The following is a 14,232-nucleotide window of genomic DNA, read 5'->3' as shown; positions in this document are numbered from 1 at the left end:
AGGAGGTAGGTACTGTTATTGTGTACATTTTACAGAGGAAACTAAGACATGGAGAAATTCATCCAACAACTAATCAGTCAGTCTGAAATCCAGATTTGAATCCAGATGTTCTGATTCCAGAGTATGTGCCCTTAATCACTTCTGTTATACTTCCATCCTGCTGGAATGTCTTCTTTACTCTCTGCTTCCCTTTGCAAGTATCTGTCCCTGAAAGGCCTCGTCTGTATGCTGGCCTTCCCTCCTTAATCCTGATTCATGCTGATCCATCCCTTCTCTCTCTCTTTTCTCCTTTTTTATTGCTACATTCATTAGTCTTAGTTATAGTATGTAGGTATGTGTTCCCACTTCTTAATTTGACTTATACATTCAAACAATTGTTTGTATTAACTAAAATGTGTAATCCAATGCAAACACCCCCAGAAGTCTTCAGAAGATAATTGTCTGTCCTTCACTAATAGTTAAGCAATTCAGGGATGAAGAGATAAGAAATTTCTTGTGTCTTCTATTGCAGTCTGTAGTTTGCCGTGTTTTATGCTTTGCTTCTCTAGTAATTTTTGTGATTGATATGCTTAGCACTAGTTTCTTTGAAATGCTCACTAAGTGTCTTATTGTGTGCTGTGAAATTGATCTTTTTCTGTTGTGCTGCATGTTTAGCTTCATCTAGAATCTGTAGTTTCCCTCTAACAATTTTTCATTCTAAGTGCCAATAACTGCTTGAGGCGTTCATTCATTCATTGATTCCTCCTTCAGTCATGTCTTCACTTGTATTTTTGCTCACCCCTTTTTTGGGCCTGTTGTGCATCAGCTCTGATCAGGGCACTGGTGGGAAGTAGAAAGACATTTAAGATACACATAATCCCCAAGCTTAGGTAACTAGGCATAGAATCAGATATTCTAACACTAGATGTTAGAATGGATAGTGGTCAGATGAATAGAATGGATAGTGGCAGTTCAAATAGAGGATATGGTTAGAGAAGGCATATTGCTATGGAGATACCATTCAGTGACATTTCATAAAGGCCATGAAAGATATGTAAAATTTTTTGAAAGGCCAAAGTGAGGAGGAAGAATATTCCAAGCAGAGGGATGAGTAACAGCATGGAAGATGAGAAATGAAAGCATTGAGAGTAATTTAGTTTGATTGAAAATGGGGTCTTGTGGGCACCAACGTTACAAAAATTAAAGCTCTGATTTGCTGTTTAGTTTATTTCTTGAATAATGAATGGTTCACATGTCCCCTTTATCCGTAACTTACAGTATTGCTAATACAGACAGAATTCTAGTTTTTGTTAATTTCTGTGTTTGCATTTTTTTCCTCCTTGTAATATGACTCCTTGGAAAGGTGTAAAAGTGGGATTTTCTCAGAAGCCATATTTAAGGTAAAATATGTAACCACCAGTTCTGCTGTACTTTATTCCAAACAAGTCTCTACAACTCCTCTATGACTCAGGTATGGTAGAGATCTCTTAGACCTGAATTCCTCTAAAATTGCCTTGTAAATGAGGAGAAACTGAACTATACATTTTAAGGATGGATGTAATTTGTAATGGAAAGAAAGGATATTTATTTATCTTTGAGTTCCAAAAAAGGCAGTGGGAGAAAATACAGTGATAGTTGAACATGAGGAACTTTCTGGCCTTCATGAGTCAGCACAAGAGTTTGGCCTGAGCTGAGGGTTTCTGGAGAGCGGTGATGGTAAGGTTGGAAGGGTGAGGGCAAGGTCAGTTTATACAGGGCTATTTATACAGGCAGAAGGCTGAGTGATGTTTTTTAAGTTAAGAAAATAGAGAGCCGGCTATTGCAAAGGGTAAATACAACAGAAACAGTCAGCTCAATATTGGAAGTAGGGCAGAATCTCAGTATTAATTCAAAATAGCATTGATTGGCTGAGCGCAGTGACTCACATGTAATCCCAGCACTTTGGGCAGCTGAGGCGGGAGGATTACTTCCACCCAACTGTTCAAGACCAGCTTGGGCAAGATAACAAGACCTCATTTCTACTGAAAACAAACAAAAAAAATTAGCCAGACTCAGTGGCAGGCCCTTGTAGTTCCACCTACTCAGGAGGCTGAGGCAGTAGGATAGCTTAAGGCCAGGAGGTCAAGGCTGCAATGAGTCGTGATTGTGCCACTGCACTCCAGCCTGGCAACAGAGCAAGACCCCATCTCAAAACAAAAACTAAATAACATTGGTTAATTTTGCCTTTTACACATTTAAAGTATTTGTTATATAATAAGGAATAAGAAGTCAAAATCTTGTTTAAAGCCGAATGCTAGTTCTCATTAAGATACTTCTTTTTTGCCTACTTCTTTGAAAAGAGTTGCTATGTTGCAGCAACTAAAAATTTAAAACCCTTGAGCAATTGAATATAATTAAGTACAGGTGTTGACTCTGGGTTATAATTCATAACTTTTAAGTGACTTTAAGGATTCTTTAATAGTGCGGATGTCTAATTATCTACAATATAAGTATAATACCACTAACTGTTAGGCAGAATTTTCTGGTGTTCTATATATTTAGAAGAATTATACTGTATAATATTGTAATGTGTTGCTTGTTGTCAGTCACAACCAGAAGGTTTTTTTGATTGCTACTATACTAAATATAAGCTCCAATTTTAAAGTTTTTCATGTCTTTCTACCTGCTTTTTTTCTCTTTATCTCATCCTTACTATTCAATGTTGTTTTTCACTGCTTAAAAGTATATTATTTTTAATTTAAGAGAACTCTAAAAATTAGAAGAAAATAACAATTTTTAAGGTATCTCAGAACTGAATTGACCCACTTTATTATTCTCTCCTATGCTAAATATCTGTTTGTCTCAAGATTTGGTATTATATCTACTTACAGCCTTGCTTGATTGCTCCCATGTAAGTTTACTTTGCGTAAAAGTCCTATAGGAATCATTTATAATTTCTTTAATTTTAGACTAGTCCCTCAAAGTCAGCTACATATGCCTTTTTACTAAGCTTTTTGAAAACTTAATCAATTTTTGAGTATGTCAAAGGGATGGTAGTTCTATTCCTCTTGGTCTAGATTCAGTTTTAGAGCTGTTTCCTGTAATGAGAGAGGAGGAAGGAAGAGGAGAGGCGAGACAAGCAGAGCAAAGGCAAATTCTTCTGGCTACTTGTAGTTCTGTTGTTTATTCCAGCATTAAACAATTAGACTGTAGCACAGACTGGATTATTTTATGGCCTTTGTTGTATCTATTTTAATATTTTCCCTGGAAAGCAAATATCAAAGACTTTAGAGATTACTTTTGATTGATTTCTTATTGTAAATCAGCACAACCCACCAACTCCAGTTATACTATTCCATTATACTTTTGAATCAAGTAATTAACACTTTGCATACTAGACCAATTATTTCCATTTTTATATATTTACAAAATATTTTATTTCTCCAGAGATCTAAAAATACATTCACTGATTAATACAATTCTCTTCATTTGTTTCAAACTCTAAAGGCTAGAAATGTAAACCTACCTCTTTTTGAGTGGAATATTGTTAGCGGAATGTGCTATTAGTTATTTTGTGTATGCCAAAATTTGCCTTCTTCCCTGATATTGTTAAGAAAGGCAAATTGATTTTTGAAGTGAATATAATAAATTGAGATGCTCTTCTCCCACTTTTTAACTTTTTTATTTATACTTTTTCAGATGAAGTCTTACTCTGTGACCCAGGCTGGAATGCAGTGGCACAATCTCCCCTCACTGCAACCTCCACCTCCCCAGGTTCAAACAGTTCTCCTGCCTCAGCCTCCTGAGTAGCTGGGACTACAGGCACCACCATGCCCAGCGAATTTTGTATTTTTAGTAAAGACAAGGTTTCACTATGTTGGCCAGGCTGGTCTCGAACTCCTGACCTTAGGTGATCTGCCCACCTAGGCCTCCCAAAGTGCTGGGATTACAGGCATGAGCCACTGCGCTGGGTCCCACTTTCTAACTTAAGGAAAGTGATTAAAACTACACACCTTACTTAATGCAAAGATACATATTATAAGCTTTAGGTTAAGCTATAAATTAGATTATGGTTTTGCTCAAATTGCTTTTGTTGCCAAGATGGTAAGGAGCTTTATCTAGATTAAGACTAGAGTTTTACAGTGTTTCTGTAAACCAGGGCTTAAACTATATTTTCAAATCAGAGCATTTAGAGTGTGCAATAACTAGCTTTTATACCTCTTCCCCCCCCAACCCCTGTTCACATCACCACTTCCACTCCAGTGCAATAAAGAATTTTTATCATGTCATTTATGGAAAATAAATAGGAGTTTGTATTTTCCAGTGTTTATTAATAAAACTATAGATATTAAATGAATTGCCAATGCATGTTTAGCTCTCTCCCTTCTCTTTAAATATTAATGAGTTAGAGAACTGTAAGGAAGTTGGGAACCAGAGTTCTGACATAAGGTAATACTTTGTTTTGAAGAAGGGATTGGAAATTTGAAAAGATGAAGGTTTTTTTAGCAGGATATTGTTGTCTTGATTTCTAACATTGTATTTAATAATTGATCTTCTATTGGTTTAGGAATCTGGCCCCTAACCTCTGAATGATTGTGGCGGGACTCTGGATTAGAATATAAACACTCAAAACATTTACTGTTAACACATAGGACAAACTGGAAAGCAGTGTAAAATAATGTAACATGTAGTTTGTTTTGGTGCTGTGATTTAATATTACCATATATTTGTGTAATAATTTTATTTCTCTTTTTCTGAAGTTTGCATTTTAGAAAAGTGGTTATCTGATTGACGTCGTTTTCTTGAGTTAATTTGCACGTTCATCCTGTTTTCATGTGTCCCATCAGATTTCTAATGCCGTTCTTCTAATCGTTCTTCACATAGTGAAGAACAGTGATTCCCTTTTAGCTGGTTCTTTACTTCTGGTTAGTCTTTCTAAACTGCTGCTTTCTATATTACTCATTAATGTAAGACTCCTTATTGGCTCCCTATTGACTAGTAGATGAGCTCCAGACTTATCCTGATATTTGGACCTCCCTATCCTTCATGCCCACCTTTTATCATTTTCTACTCTTCAGCACAATTTCTCACTGTGATCAGCCCTTCAGTAAGCTTTGTTCATTTCAAATTTTATGTTTTAGCTGATGCTTTCTCCTGTTGCTTGTCATGCCTTTCTTCATCTTCTTAACCTATTCAATTTTTCCTATTTTTAAAGGCCTTACTGATTACCTGTTATTAATTATGCTTATATTTAAAGTCTGCTAGTGAATATTGCTCTCCTTTTTTAATAGGTTAGATTTGTTTCCTCACCAGATTATCCAGTTACTGAGATCAAAATCCTCTTATTCTGATTTTTGTTTTTAATTCTCACAGACTTAGCACATTGTTGGATATATAAGGAGTCTTTCTCCAATTGGAAAACTTATATTTAACAAGGCATATTGTGGTTTGCATATGTGTTGAGAGGGTGGCAGTTTATGCAGTAGTTTACATACCAAGGAATTCTTTACCTCTGTATTGTATAGTGGTAGAGTATGGAAAAAGCATAAGTCAAATAGGTCTATTTTGATTACATACGCTCTTATTCCCAAGAAAACTCTAGACATGCTATTTGGAATCTCAAAGTATCTTATCTGTTTTCTCTTGCTGTAACTGAATACCTGAGACTGAGTAATTTATAAAGTAAAGAAACTTATTTCTTACAATCATGGAGTCTGGAAAGTACAAGGTCAGCAGGCTGCAGCTGGTGAGGGCCTTCTTGCTAGTAGGGACTTTCTGTAGAGTCCCAAGGCAGCACAGCACAGGCCACCATATGGTGGTGGAGCTCATAAGAAATGGGCAAACTTTTTATAACAAACCCACTCTGGTGATAAATAGCCTACTCCCTTGATAACCCAAAAACCCATGAATGGCTTAATCCATTCTGGGGGCAGAGCCCTCATCACCCAGTCACCTCCCAGAGATTCCACTTCTCAACACTGCTGCATTGAATTTCCAACACATGAACTTTCGGGGAATGTGCTGAAACTATAGCCCAGGTTTTCTATGACGGATGGTTTATAAGTATTGCTGTGAAGCCTGTACTCTTCAATACATCATGTATTTCTATATCTCTCTAGGGATTCTTTACTTCTAAAAACTGAATACAACCCAAGTTTAAGTAGTACTGTGGGAAAGCAGTTCACTGAAGTCCTGAATTTCCAAAGTATATTTTTGTTTCTGAAGTCCTTCAGGTTAGATTCAGCATCCTAAACAGAGTATAGATTTATCCTTTTTACTCACATCTTTATGAAATAAGAACAGGCCTTGAGTGAATGAGTAAACTGATTAATCTTCAGTTCATTTATAATCATTGAAAAGAGCCAACTCATCATTTCTGCCAAATCATACCAATAAATAAGTAGCATGCAGAATGTCCAGTACCATAGGAATAGTCAAATGTATCTCACCAAGTAAATATGTGTTTTGAATGGACCTCAGTAAGGGAGGTACAGAAATTAGAAAAGTCACAATTTTAGAGTAAGCATTGACATTTTGCATTTATTCACTTAGTGAATACATTTTATATTAGAAACAGTTTATATAACTAACTAAAAATATTTTTTAGTTCATTTCATTTGATACTGCCTCAGAGTATACTGGAGCCACTCAGGGGAGTTCTGAGTTGGAGATTCTGTTAGTGAGAGTGTAATAGAGGGATAAGAGAAGAGAGCTAAGAAAGACATCAACATTTATGGGTAAGTTATAACAAGAAAAGGAATGACCAGAGAAAATAGAAGAAGAAAATCAGGAGAATGCAGTTAGAAAGAAGCAATGAAAGAGACTACTATTTCAGTGCTCTAAAGTTAGGTGCTACTGAGTGGTCATTCAAGATTCCTAAAGAATGGCTGTTAGATTTTAAATCATTAAGGCAAATCACTGATGTCCTTTCTAAGATCAGTTTGTCAGCTTGGTGGTGGCATATGCCAGACTATAGTGGGTTGAGTTGTAAATAGGGGAAAAAAGTGGAGAGAGCAGATGTAGACAGCTCCTTCAAGAAGCTTGGCTCTGAACTGGAGGAATGAAAGTAATAACTAGAGGGAAAATTAATGTCCAGGGTGAATGACATGATTGATTTAATGCAGAATCTTAAGCAAGCTTAAATGTTGATGAGCAAGTATTAGTGGAAATGGAGGAGATACAAATACAGGAGAGAGGTGTAATAGATTGAGGTCTGAGGAAATAGAAGGAACAGTCTATGGAGCAAACTTCCTTGGGAGGGGCTAATATCCAGCACAGAGATGGGAAAGAGATTAACCAGAAATAGTAGAAGGAGTGATGTTGTCCATTTTACTGCTGGAGAGAAGGAAAGGTTAGTTAGATAACAACAAAAAGGGGGTTGGCTCTCCAGAAATGACATGCATTTCCCTGTGAAGTGGGGAAGGTTAAGGTAGCAGGGGAGAACTGGAAAGCACTAGAAATGTGAGAGAAGTCAAGAAAGTTTGAAAAGAGTACTTTGCTGTGAAAGGAAACACTGTAGGATTGCTGGGTGAGAAATCTCTGTGATAGAATCTGGCTTAAGCCTGTTATGGTTAATTGTTTTTCTATTACAAATAGTTTTTTAAATGAGGGTTTACCATAGTTAACGTTTTAGTTACCCATTATGTGAGTATTTCTCCTTGTGCAAATTAAACTTGTTTGTTGTGTTTTTTGTTTTGTTTTGTTTTGTTTTGTGTATTTGAGACATAGTCTCACTCTTGTTGCTCAGGCTGGAGTACAGTGGCGCCATCTCGGTTCACTGCAGCCTCCACTTCCCAGGTTCAAGCAGTTCTCCTGCCTCAGCCCCCCAAGTAGCTGGGACCACAGGCGCATGCCACCATGCCTGGCTAATTTTTTGTATTTTTAGTAGAGATGGAGTCTCACCATGTTGGCCAAGCTGGTCCAGAACTCCAGACCTCAGGTGATCTGCCCTCGGCCTCGCAAAGTGCTAGGATTACAGGCATGAGTCACCATGCCTGGCCTATTGTGTTTTTTAAGAAGTGACTTAAAAAGGCCAGGTGGGCAGATCACTTGAGGCCAGGATTCGAGACCAGCCTGGCCAACATGGCAAAACCCCATCTCTACTAAAAGTACAAAAAAGTTAGCCACACATGGTGGCACGCACCTGAAATCCCAGCTGTTCAGGAGGCTGAGGCACCAGAATTGCTTGAACCTGGGAGGTGGAGGTTGCAGTGAGCTGAGATCCCACCACTGCCCTCCAGCCTGAGCAACAGAGCAAGACTCTGTCTCAAAAATAAATAAATAAACAATAAAAAATGACTTGTTTTTGTATAAACAATGCATGTTTATTATAAAAAGTTTAAATGAGACAAAACTGATAAAGAAGTTTTTAAAAATTACTCAGTAGCTCACTTCCCAGAAATTCTCATTAGCATTTGGTCGATGTCATTAAGAGAGAGAAACGACTTTATACAAATGTGATCATATAGTGTATGTGCTATTTCAAATAGACTACTAAATTTTATTTTGAGTTTGAAAGAAAAAGAAATAATACAGAAGAAATTACTGAACCTCAGGTACGGGGTTTTGTTTTTGTTTTTTTTTAACAAAAGATACAAAAGATAGGTTCTTAAATGATCCTTTAGGCCATAAGAGAGAATTCTGAAGCCTTTGTAGACTTGATTTTTTTTTCTCTTTTCTTTCTTTCTTTCTTTCTTTTTTTTTTTTGAGACGGAGTTTCGCTCTTGTTGCTCAGGCTGGAGTGCAGTGGCATGATCTCAGCTCACCACAACCTCTGCCTCCTGTGTTCGAGCAATTCTCCTGCCTCAGCCTCCTGAGTAGCTGGTGATTACAGGCATGCACCACCATGCCTGGCTAGTTTTGTATTTTTAGTAGAGATGGAGTTTCTCCATGTTGGTCAGGCTGCTCTCAAACTCCTGACCTCAGGTGATCTGCCCACGTTGGCCTCCCAAAATGCTGGGATTACAGGCGTGAGCCACCGGGCCCAGCCTTTTTTGTTGTTTTTCAATCACCCAACTTGAAAATGTGTGACTTGATTTTAATGCTTGATTGAGCATAGTTTTCTTCTCCTGCTCTTGATGGTATGTGTGGTGTCAGTGGTTCTGTGTCAGATGGTTGACCATCCTATAGTTGGTCAAGTATACTTTTTATTTCAGTGTTTATGCCATCTTATTTGGAATGTGAGTCTTTGAAAGTGGCTGTGATTTCTAAGTAGGCCACCTTCTTGACTGATAGGATCACTTTCACAGACTGTGAGAAATCTTAGGGTGTCTTACTTTATATATATAAGTCCACTTATAGAAAGAGGAAATGTTTCAAAACTCAGTGAATTTAGAAAAGCTAAACTTTAGCTCTTTTGGACTCTTTGAGTTATAAGAAATTTTATCTGTCTTTATGTCTAAATAGTATCTGACTGTTGAATACACCTTCCTTCTTTAAATATTTTTTCCCTCACTCTCATAAGAGCATACTCCTAGTTTTTCTCTGACTTTAGTTTAGTCCTTCTCAGTCTCTTGCCAAGTTCTTCTCCTCTCTCAGACGTCTGAGTGTTGGAGTGCTCTTTCTAGGTGATGTCATTCAGATCTGTTACTTTAAACACATTTGATAACTGTCAATTTTATATCTTCATTCATGACCTTACATCCTACATCTAGCCTATCTCTAAAATATAGTCCTAGTACAAACACTTCTCTTCTTCTCCACAGTCTTATTTGCATACCACTCGTCTGGTTATTGCTCATTGGCACCACTATAGCTACTTCCTACTTTGTCTGCAGTCACTCTTGCCCCCTCTCTTAAAATCTTTTCTTTTTAAAGTAGCTAAAGTGGACTATTTAAATCATAAGTCTTATCACCCTGCCTTCCCCATATATATATATAAAACTATATATATATGAAACTATATATATATATAGTTTTTTTTTTTTTTAAACAGGGTCTTACTCTGTCACCCAGCATGATCACAGCTCTAGGAAAAAAAACCTAGAAACTCTGTTTATTTTAATTCTTTCCAAGATGAATTGAATAGCATGAAGCTATATTACTCAAAATTAATTTTTTGAGTATATTGCTGAGGATTTCTTCTAAATTAGTAATTCCTACATTAAAAAAAGAAAGGTATATTCCCCAGTTACTGAAAGAATTTTGTGTGTTGGACTCTCTGCTAAACACTTGACATATATTACCTGATTTAATCATATCCATTCTCTGGGAGGTAGAAGCATCCTCATTTTAAAGATGCAAAGATAAGATCTGTAGAGGTTAGGTAATTTGTCTAAGATTCTATGATCAGCAAATCTATCTGATATGTAGAGTCCGTGAACTCAGATAGGTTTGTTGATCATAGAATCATATATATATATAGTTTTTTGTTTTTTTTTTTTAAACAGGGTCTTACTCTGTCGCCCAGCATGATCACAGCTCACTGCAGCCTCGACCTCCCAGGTTCAAGCAGTCTCCCACCTCAGGTCCCCAAGTAGCTGAGACCACAGGTGTGCACCACCATGCATGGCTAATTTTTTTATTTAGAGACGAGGTCTCACTATGTTGCCTAGGCTAATGTCAAACTCCTGAGCTCAAGCGATCCTCCTGCCTCAGCCTCCCAAAGTGTTAGGATTACTGGTATGAGCCACCATACCAGGCCTCAAAGACTATATTCTTAAGCACTAAATCTTGTACTAAAGAAGGCAAGATGCAAAAAAAAAATTTACTGTGACATAAGTGTATAATGAAGTTGGTTGACCCAGAAGCATGTCTTTGGAAAAGAATCTCCAATTTTTTAGCTCTAAGAAATGAGAAGTTACCCAAATGGCCACCAAATTTTATGGAAGCTTTTATTTTATGGCTGTTCTAGGCCCATTCTAGGCTATTCCATTTGACAGGATAGCCTCAGTGTTCCCTTTACTTAATTTTTATCTTAATATTTGACAGTTTTTTTTCAGAAATAAATTTAAATTCTACTTATGGTATGTTACCACCTCACAATACAAATGAATATAATAATATTAACCTTGGGGCAAGGGAGCAACAGTGCCACCAGAGTATGTAAGGTCTGTGGTTTGAATTTTTTTTCTTATAGTAGGGGGAATAGATTGGTGATGATACAGTCATAACTCATTTCTTAGGCTAGTCCTTGGCAGAGTCTAGGTAAGGTACAAACTAGAATATAATTTGTTTTTTTGGGGGGGCAGTTGTTTTTGCTTGGCAAGGTCTTGCTCGGTTGCCCAGGCTCGACTGTAGTGGCATGATCATGGCTCATTACAGCCTCTAACTCCTGACCTGAAGCAGTTCTCCTACCTTAGCCTCTCCAGTAGCCAAGAGTATAGGCACACACCACCATGCCCAACTATATTTTTTTAAAATTTTCTTGTAGAGACAGGATCTTGCCTTGTTGCCCAGGCTGGTCTTGGACTCATGGGCTCAAGTGATCCTCCCACCTTGGCCACCCAAAGTGCTGAGATTACAGGTGTGAGCCACCACACCCAACCTAAAAGATAATTTGAAGGTTGCAAGATAGACACATGATTTCTTCCCCTTCCTCTTTTATTCTTTTTTTTCCTTTGGATTTGTTTAGATCGTCGGAGGGCTTTGTTTTCTTTGCATTCAGAAGAATTGCAGTTACTAAGTTTCTATTATCAACTTGGTTAAAATTGAGGATTGTAATTAAGAATTGCCATTTAAAACCTGCTAATGCATTTACTGTAGGGATGTTGTTGAGGACATCACTATGGTTAGTCATTGGACCCTACATAGAGACAACTATGTAGGATATTTTTCATTCTGAGTGTCACAGAAAGCTTAGTCACTTCTGTAACTTACAGTGTTATTTGTGTTGCTTGACTGCCAGGAAGCTTCCATTTTAATTTTCCTATTTTATTGTGCTACTTGCATAAGATGCCTCAAATCTTGACAAGAAGTAAATAATATTGTGCTTTCAGGGAGACTTCTTTCATATTTTCAAAGATTCAAAAAATTTACCTAAACCACTGTCAATTTTGTTTATTAGTGAAACATCATGTAACTCCTCATTTCTGCTAATTTTGCTCATATGAATTTGACATTAAGTAGTATACTGTTTGTACGCAAAAAAACTTAAATACTACTTTACATACCTATACTTTAATTGTAATAGTATATTTATGTTTTATTATTATTACTGAATAATCCACATTATGATACAACTTAATTATTTTTAACTTAATTATTTTTAATTCTGGGAAATTATATTTTAAAACAATTTATAACTTGTAACAAGAGTATCTTGGTTTTTGGTATTTAAGAATGAGCTATGTTCACTGTTTCTCTTAACCAAAGTCAATCAAACTCTCTCATGATTTCTTTGATACCTCTGTCTAAAATAATTGATACTTTATGTTTGAAAACATCTAATTTGGGGACTATAATCTAATTGGTAATTTTAATGAAATTAATTTGTTTATAAATGTGTATATTGTTTGGTGGATGTATCATTGCTTTCTGTTTGTAATATTTCTTAGTATTTGTTCATTTTTTATGATACTGTTCTTTATCTGGTAATTTGAGTAAATCCCAGTTGAATTATGTTGCCACATTATGTCTTCAAAAGGGCATAAAGTCAGTACACATGCTACAGTAATATCTGGTTTTTTTACCCTTATGTTTCCAGTTGGCAATTTGAAATTATGGCTTCAACTGCACTTTAAATATGTGATAATAGCATGTGTTTCTAATAAGGGCCAGCATCATTTTGTTCAGATAGTGTGAATGGTTGTCACTCATATATGACAAATGCACCTTCATCTGCTTCTTTGATAGCCCCCTAAAAACCATACCCTCAAATCAGGCCGATGAAATTAGCTGCTGTGTAAATTGTGTGTCTGAGTGGTTCATTATCTAATCACCGTCAGAACCACAGTGATAAAGTAGATTGAAGCAGGGAAGAGGTCTGCCAGATGATTTCAGACACCCCCCTCCCTAAATCTGGTTTCCCTTGGAAACCCTAATAGTGCAGTTTAGAACTTCAGTCTTTCATGCCTGGAATTCAGTATCTTTTAATGTACCAAACTTGGAAATGCCGGTAGTTCTAGAACATAATTTTGTTTTTGTAAAGACCATAATTTTATTTATTTAAATCAATTTTTGAAATATTGAGACTCTTGAACTACTGTTTTATTGCCAGTAGCCTCACTATTACTAAATGGGGAAAAAATGCTATGTCCTACTTGCTGAGAAGCCAGAGTAATTTATTTATTATATTTATTTGTTAACCTTCTAGGAATCTTTCACTCTAATCATAATGAACCCTCTGTATTATTTGTTTATTGAATTGCTTCCCTTTAATTCATTTTAGGTGCTTTTGAAGATGATGATATCACGCATGTTGAAGGAAGTGTAGATCCTATTCGAGATATAGAAATAATACATGAAGAGCTTCAGCTTAAAGATGAGGAAATGATTGGGCCCATTATAGATAAACTAGAAAAGGTGGCTGTAAGAGGAGGAGATAAAAAACTAAAACCTGAATATGTAAGTAAAAATTTACAGCTTCTTTAGATACTCAAGAGTTTATTTTTCTTGATTAAATTTTTAAAATAATGCATATGATATATCTAATATTGTCATGGAATTTTAGAAGCCAAGGGTTATTTCTGTTTAAAAAAATTGTTAAGAAACTTTATTTTTAAACAAGCAAGGACCATGGTGATAGGCTATTTAGGGGGTTCTAAGCAAGCAGTAGTTAGCAGTAATAATGAGTGTTTATATGATTACTATGTAGGTCTTCAAGTTTTAGTGTTAATAAAGTGTGGTATGTGATGAAAAACTTACTGGATTTGGCATTTGAAGAAGTGATTTATACAAAGAACTGGTTCTCCATAGGGGTTGACTAAATTAATACACTCTTAAAGTAAACAGATCATTTTAATATTTTATGGAATGAAAACATGCATCATTGTTCTGAATATTCAAATGTGTTTTCTATCACATTATAATGAATAATTATTAGTAACGTTGTAATAAATGTTCCAAAATGTATTTTGAAGCTTTTAGTTTACATATGATTGAATTGTCTTTAACATTTAAGAAATGGTGCCCTGGCGAGGCGTGGTGGCTCACGCCCATCATCCCAGCACTTTGGGAGGCTGAGGTGGGTGGATCACCTGAGATCAGGAGTTCGAGACCAGCCTAGCCAACATGGTGAAACTCTGTCCCTACTAAAAATACAAAAATTAGCCAAGTGTGGTGGTAGGTGCCTGTAATCCCAGCTACTCGGGAGACTGAGGCAGGAGAATCACTTGA

General features: G+C 36.4%; 1 protein-coding gene across 3 annotated transcripts in view; it reads left to right on the top strand.

Annotated features, from left to right (window-relative positions):
- The window catches only part of OLA1 (Obg-like ATPase 1), a 151,460-nt gene that overhangs the window by 70,900 nt on the left and 66,328 nt on the right, over window positions 1–14,232 (top strand). For 2 of the 3 annotated variants that reach the window (XM_011943973.1, XM_011943972.1), the window contains exon 3: window positions 13,286–13,461. In XM_011943973.1, coding sequence (XP_011799363.1) covers window positions 13,387–13,461 — 75 coding nt within the window. In that variant the 5' untranslated portion in view covers window positions 13,286–13,386. Of the gene's footprint in view, window positions 1–10,346; window positions 10,449–13,285; window positions 13,462–14,232 lie in introns of all 3 variants that reach the window. The other variant, XM_011943974.1, reaches the window with a different exon arrangement.

The sequence above is a fragment of the Colobus angolensis genome, unplaced genomic scaffold (genome assembly GCF_000951035.1).
Source record: "Colobus angolensis palliatus isolate OR3802 unplaced genomic scaffold, Cang.pa_1.0 Scaffold224, whole genome shotgun sequence".
In the NCBI taxonomy this organism is placed as follows: domain Eukaryota; kingdom Metazoa; phylum Chordata; class Mammalia; order Primates; family Cercopithecidae; genus Colobus; species Colobus angolensis.
Note: the sequence above shows the minus strand (reverse complement) of the source record. Positions and strands in the feature narration are given on the sequence as shown.